The sequence below is a fragment of the Oratosquilla oratoria genome, chromosome 35 (genome assembly GCF_046742065.1).
Source record: "Oratosquilla oratoria isolate Oo_2021 chromosome 35, ASM4674206v1, whole genome shotgun sequence".
NCBI lineage: Eukaryota > Metazoa > Arthropoda > Malacostraca > Stomatopoda > Squillidae > Oratosquilla > Oratosquilla oratoria.
In genome coordinates this window covers 22,501,494-22,508,993 of record NC_134811.1, presented here as the reverse complement: position 1 = coordinate 22,508,993, position 7,500 = coordinate 22,501,494, and the positions used below count along the sequence as shown (strand labels likewise).

Sequence of the window (7,500 nt, the reverse complement as noted above, 5' to 3'; positions counted from 1 at the left end):
AGCTCACGTGATCAATCGGAGTTGCTTTTACTTTCTACTTCACCACTCTTCCTTCCTCCTTCTTCACATTCATCCTCCTAAACCTCCTCTACCTCATCACTATACTTCCTCTCCTTATTTTGTTCTTCTCCACATTCCCATTTTCTTTCTCATCTTCTATCGTCACCATTAATACCACCAATAATTTGTAAAGGTCATGTTACTCATGAATCCACCACAAGCACCACCAACACCATCACCACAATTTCTACAACTACCACCAAGATTAATGCCACCACCACAACCACCACCACCAGGAGTCCCACCACCATGGACGACGACCACCACCATCAACAACCAATACCATGATTACCTTGAACTAAACCATCACTAATTCTCACCTATACCACTAACGTTATCAACAATAACGTTACTACCACCACTGCCACCTAAACCCAATACCACTAACAACTCTAATATCTACGACCCCTAACACCATCACTCAACGCCACTAAGATGAATACTATTAATAACAACAATACCACCGTTCCATTAACCCATGTCATTATCAATCAGAAATACCTCAGCATTAACTAAGAAAATAACCATTCACAATACAAGAAACTCATTGCCTGACAATGAATAAATAAATGAATGAATAAATAGATAAATCAATGAAAAATAAACAAATGAATAAATACAGGTAAATAAGTAAATACATATATGAACGAATAAATAAAAAAAATAAATAGATAATGAAAAAAGGTGCTCTGATTACTCTGAAGCTTACGTCACCCCGACCTCATTTATTCCATGCAGGAAACGAGAAAAACGTCATGCACTTCCGCCGAGCTAGGAGTCAGGTGACGCTCCTGAATTACATACATTTCTGAAACTGACATGGTAAGTGACATTTTGCAAGTATAATGCCATGTCCATAATCACATGACGTAAGTGTCACACAACTTGGTTAGGGAGAAGACTTTACAAAAGAAGTGACTAAGACTTCATGTTTTTTTCTTCGTTATTGGACAGCCAGAGCAAGTATCAGTCAGTGGTGTTGGTGTTGCGTTGGTCAGTGTTGGTGTTGGTAGTGATTATGATGGAAGTGGTGATAGGCCGAGGTAGCTACAATGGTGACGTTATTTTTGTTGTTGGTGGTGGTATTAATTATACTCTGAATCCAGTCTCAAATGATCAAGAATCTCATAAGGCCAGGATTGTCCTCTCAGCTGGAACGAAGGTTATCAAAAATATCATCTTGCCGAAGTAGATTCGCTGGTAGCCAGCGTAGTCTACAAAGCTCCGCCTACTCCCTGGAGCCGCCGCTGATTGGCTGAGAACATTATGTCGAAAAGAATACCTAAATGGCGATAAAGACTCCATATCCACGTGTGGTGTCTTCAAAGTATTTCTAAAGCCATGGAAACGTGAAGGAAGGAGTGACACTTCAGAAGACTAGATGGTTATTGAATACCATAGGAATTGTGCTGAAGAGAGAGTCTTTCATATGAGACAGAAGGATGCTGGTGATATCGTTCCATCAAGAGACTCGTCATCGGTGGCCTTGGTTCTTCGGAGGAGATAGAACTCGAGACCCTTATGTCATAAGCGTCTTCCGACCAACCATCCAGACATAACACATTCTCATCAAAGAGTTATGATCCAAGCCTGATGTTGGTTGATTATGTTACTAGATCAAAGGACCGTAGGATACCTTTGATCTGTGCTATTTTTTTGTCTCCCTTAAGTAGTTGGACGGAGGAATAGTACATAATTACATTGAGTGAGATGTCTTGTATTTCAGGTAGAGTGGATATTCAGGAAGACTCAAAGACGAATTTTGTGCTCTATAATGTTTACATCTATAGATTAAACAGTTTAATAGTTTACATATAATTTGAAATATAATTTTTTTATCTATTTGTTTCGGGCCCAGACCTGACGAGTGTCTTGACCCATGTATTAGTCTGATGTATCTTTTGATATATATTTTTTATCATAAACCTCATACTGTCAGGCAGGATATCTATACAATATGACTACATTAGATGTTAGGTTAGAGTTTAGAATTGCTTTGAGGTTGGAGACAAAGAGCTAGATAGATTTATAAGAAATAAGTCAGTCTGCTGGAAAGATAAATATTTTTTGTGTTTATTTAGATAACTTGTTTAATTTAGGTTTAGCGAGATCTCATCTTTTTTTTTAAATAATTCTCCTAGACCCTCCAACCTCCAATAGATCTTTTCCTGCCAATATGAGGACTCTGGGTCTAATGAATCTTACACTAAGATGATTTCTACTAGACTAAGTAATGAACGTGTCATTTCCAGAGTGGCTGACAACACCCCTCCCTCCGCCTCACACTACCGCCATCAACAGAATCCATCTAGAAATTGGTACTATTATTCTAGTTCGTGAACTAGCAAGGCGTATGGCAATTCTAGAAGACTATGATCAACCAAGAAACAAACGAGGCCTACTTCTTCAAGGCGACAGTCAAATACCAGCCTATCACAAACCACTACCCACCTCCACCCCATACACACACTTAGATACAACTTCCCACAGAGCGTTACAGCTTGAAGATGACCGAAATTGTCCATTCTATTGTAGTTTCCCCGTAAGCTTTATTAGTGTAACAGTCTTTTGTATATACCATTTATTTTGTTAATTAAGGGGAAAAAAATCTTAGTTTTATTGAAAATGCTTTGTTAGGGTCTAAATTTGTACTCAGTCGTTCTTCGCCAAGACCTAGAGTCATCTTCATCATCGACTCTACTATACAGCATATGTGAAAAAGAAAATTACTCTGAAGAAGCTGTTGTTTTTGAACGACACTTGTTCGAGAAGAAACTCCTGCATGCATATTCCCATACATCTATTTATCTATTCTATTTATATACCAACTTTCATAAATGTTGCATCAATAACTGTAATAAACGTTGATATCTATGGAAAGGAACACTGGTTCAATAAGGCCTGCACTAGGTAGTTCCATGTCCATTACCACCTATCATCCTCATCCATAAAGTTATCTAACCTTCTCTTAAAACTACATGATTACTAAGTCTTCCATTCGTTAACCACTTTATTTGTAAACCGGTTTTTATCTATTTCCTTCTTAAATCAAATTTTATCCAATTTAAATCCATTACTGCGAGTTCTGCTCTGTTGTCTTAATATGATAACCTTGTCTGCATCACCCTTGTTGAAGCCCTTGACATCTTGGGGCTCGACCCTGAGACTGAATATTGATACCGTGAAAGATGCATCTCCAGATGGAGTTGAAGTTGAAGTTGAATGGCAGGAAGACGATCCTCTTTGACAAATATCACAGGATCACCATAAACAGGTTTCTTTCTATCAATCAATCGTTCACTCGCGTTTCACCGAATAAACACACGCAGCCCCACAGCAGTTGGCAGAGGGATCAGTCACCGGTTGTCAGTTCTTGAATTTAATGGGAAAGGAAAGACAGGTGAAGAGGATATACAGAGATCTTGGGCCCAATCCGTAAACCTAGTTTCAGCCTCTCAGGGTGGCACTTCCAAGTGGAAGTGTGGAATTGAATGGTATGAAAGCGTGCAGCAGGGAAATGGGATAATTGGTTGCAGCTACCTTGCTTTTACTTAACTGGCCGCGGCAAGTTTCCCGCGGCCAGTGGGCCACAGCGGACACATTTGTGATTGTAAATATATGACGCAATTCTCTTGATGATTCACTCTGGTTAGGTTAGGTTCGGTTAGATTAGGTTTGGTTACTTTAAGTTAGGTTGGGTTATTTCTAAAAAAAAAAATCTATAAACAACATAACTATTCACAGATTTTTGCATATGTGTCTTTTATTATTTTATTCCAATAAAGTTCTTTAAAAAGAATTTTTCTCTTGTTTCACTTCAGTTATATCAAAATTATCAATAAAAAGTACCATGCGGCGGCCGGTTGTCCGCAGCGACTGGTCTTACTGCTAAATTTCGTGGCCAGGAGTTCGCGGCAAGTCTCCTTCGGCCAGTTAAGCAACGTCCAGTTGGTCGCGACCAGCTGTCCTAGACCCGTGCGGCAGGGAGACAAACCTCTCTGATGTCCTTATTGAAGGAGCACCCAATGGAGGTACATGTTGTTGGTCCATTCTTTTACATCGATCCCCGCAAGTACAAGCATTGCAGCATCCACAACAGACACTACTCCATGTACAACTACTACAACTCCCACACTGAGACAAAATCCAACGCAAACAAGGGGACCTTGGCTAAGAAGACACTGCTGACTCTTACCCGGTGTTTGGCGTTGTGGAGTGTCACGTGATCCAGCTTCCAGAAGATGACTGCTTGAGGTCTCGAACCCACGGCCTGACAGACCAGTTCGTACGTCCGACCGGCTCGCAGGGGCTCTCTCGCCGTCAGGAGTTTGACCCACAATGGCGGAACTGAAAAAGAAAGAGAAAAGGATTATTTTTCTTATTTTTCTCGAAAGGAAGTCAAGTGAACATTTATATTCACTACTCCTGTAGCTACAATGACACGTTTTACAGATTTTGTTCTGGTCAACATCAGACGATTTTATTCTGCCGAAGGCAGGATCTCGTGTTTAATGAGTTAACTTGTAAAACAGGGATGATGCCTTACACACACACACACACACACACACACACACACACACACACACACACACACACACACACACACACACACACACACGCATTATATATATATATATATATATATATATACACACATACATATTGTATTTATATAAATTTCACTTCTGCTAGGAAACTATTCAGCTGAGTGAGACATCCCATTATTTGAGAGATCCTGACCCAACCAATTTTGTATATTTTCATACTTGTCACTACGTGATTCCATTCATTCGGAAATCACCCTTCGTCCTTTAAGGCCCATAGGGCATACTCGATTAGCCCAAAGAAAGTTCTCAAACATACGTTCCGGTCTATATAATATCATTCAGCTAAGGGGAACATTTGTGCTAATGCTGAGCATTAAAGATTTTGTTCTGGTTATCAACAGACTATTTTATTCAGCTGTGGGTAAGCGTTGGGGGACTACAAGGCAGATTGGATGAATGCTACTTTGATCATCTCATTTGCGCCCATTTTGCAAATTACCTCGTTTTATTCCAAATTAGATCGAATTGTTTCAGCAAACTCCAGGTTATTTCGTTCAGCCAATGAGGTATCGGGTCAGGTAGATTTTGGTATCTGGAAGCCAATGAGGGGCAACTAGGAGCCCGGGCGAGCGAACGAGAGCCGCCCGAACAACGAGCAAGAGCTGCCCGGACTCTAATGAAGTTGATCAGTGGCGCGATCTTATTTAGACGCGTCGTAAAACACGCCCCAGCATCCGTTGATTAACGGAAATTTCGTTTATCGGAACGGAACAACGGAACAACAGGAGGTTGAGAAGGCCATCAACCCCCCTACCCCCCACCCCGACACACACTCACGGGGAAAGGGAGCGGGGACGCTCAGGGCTGGACCCTGCAGTTAAAGCGATGCAACCTACAAATCTCGTTGTGGTTATCGGGATAAGGTTTCCTTAAACCTGAGTAGCGTCATTGTAGTTTTGGGGTTTAGGTGAGCTTGGTTAAATCTATTCGTTACATTAACTCATTTTCGTTCTTAACTCAAGTATTCAGTTGAGGCAACGTCGCTATCATCATCATCATTACTACTAATTATCATTTTCAGACGGAACGAGGCAGATAAACGGGAGGGTTACAGGCACCATAAGATGTTGTGAAGGGTCCCCCACACACCCAAAACGTAGACAGGATTAGAAATAAATAAATAAATAAAAGAATAAAGAAAATTGAAAAAAATATATATATATATACAAAAGGGAATATAGCGGTAGAGAGATTAAACAGAATTGTCTCGTATGTACTCTAGAATATTAATTCATATAAAATATTAAAACACGCAAATAAGTAAAATTGAACAATTTTGTGAAAAAAAAGCATGGGCACTCGAATGATGGTAGAAGCATTCAAGCTTACATATTTGTATTAAGAGAATGTAATTCATTTTGGAAAATGAATTTTCTCCGGAGGGCAATCTCGTATCGGTGCTAAAAATTCATTTCCTGGATATTTTATGAGTTGTAGACCGCACTGGGGTTGTATGCAATATTGTAGCGACTCCGTCCTAAGGGTAATCAAAAGATAAGAATAAAGACCCCCCACCCCCTAAAAATAAGTGTGCTTGAAAAAATATTGTAAAAAAAAAAGTCAAACTTGGAAATAATTACCCTGATGGAAATCTGGAAAGAAAGATGACAAAATGACGTTAAGGTCGACAACGCCCGTATGCGAATGACATTATGACCTCTATCTGCAGATAACGAAAACGTCAAACTACACTTCAAAGCCAGACTCAGTTTAATTCGTTCATTTAAAAACGGCGCAGATTTCATCTCATTTCATAAGTAATGTTGACGAAGACTTGGTTTGACTTTCTCGTAACTCACCAAATTAAAATTTCCATTTTTTTTTCCTCCTTTCTAGTTAATTTACAAATTTCACCTACATTCTTTCTTCAGCTTCTACTTTCTATATCTACTCCCGCCAAGTTAAACCAAACGGGTTATTTCTTCTAGAACAAGATTAATCTTCTCGAATTCTTTTGCAACCCCATTATGAAGACATTGACTGTATATTAGGGGGCCGGGGCGCTACCGAACCCCCTACAGACCAGAGTTACTTATCAATCATTTAAGATTAAAAACCTATACCCAAAGAGAGCTGATCAATTTTAACTTCTAACATCCCTTCATTCTAACTTTGAATTTTTTCCTAACCTCGTCAACGATTTCATTTGGATGCTATTGTCCCCCCAAAGATAGAAGCGCTGGTAATTTCCAAAAAAGAATCATGGTGTTCTAAAAACTACATTTCTATACATGATTTTCCTCAGATAAGGGAATACCAAAGCAAGGAGGAAATTACAACGATCAAGAGCAATTCTAATCGACTGAAGCTCTCGGTATATTTTATCTATAAGGTAGACGATTTTATTCATCTGAAGGACTTGCCTTGCCTACTGATTATAATAATAATAATAATAATAATTATTATTATAATATTATTACGAGCAACGGCCTGCGCCCGACCCCGCTACGCCGGAGCTCGGACCTTCGGGCGACCTCATTTCGCTAGCAGCCAATAAGTCGTCTCCGTTGACGTGACGTCACCGCTCTCGGCCAATCAGTCGTCTCTATTGCCATGACCTCACCACTCTCGGCCAATCAGTACTCTCCTTTGCCGTGACGTCACCACTCAGCCAATCAGGGGCCGGAGGTGACGTGTCCCTTTGAGAGATTTCTGGAGGAAACGGGCAGATATGACTTTTTTTTTTGGGGGGGGGATTAGATGATTTAAATGATGATTTAGACGATGATGATGATTTAGATGATCATCATTACAATTATCAATTGATATTACTATTATTATTACTATTATTATCATCATCTCTATCATCATCATTATTGTTATTATTACTATT

At 39.7% G+C, this 7,500-nt stretch overlaps 1 protein-coding gene across 1 annotated transcript in view; it reads right to left on the bottom strand.

The window, feature by feature from the left end:
• Positions 1 to 7,500, bottom strand: part of LOC143018581 (uncharacterized) — a 266,215-nt gene that overhangs the window by 74,149 nt on the left and 184,566 nt on the right. Inside the window, exon 4 of the mRNA XM_076174071.1 lies at positions 4,256 to 4,407. Coding sequence (XP_076030186.1) covers positions 4,256 to 4,407 — 152 coding nt within the window. The remainder of the gene's footprint in view (positions 1 to 4,255; positions 4,408 to 7,500) is intronic.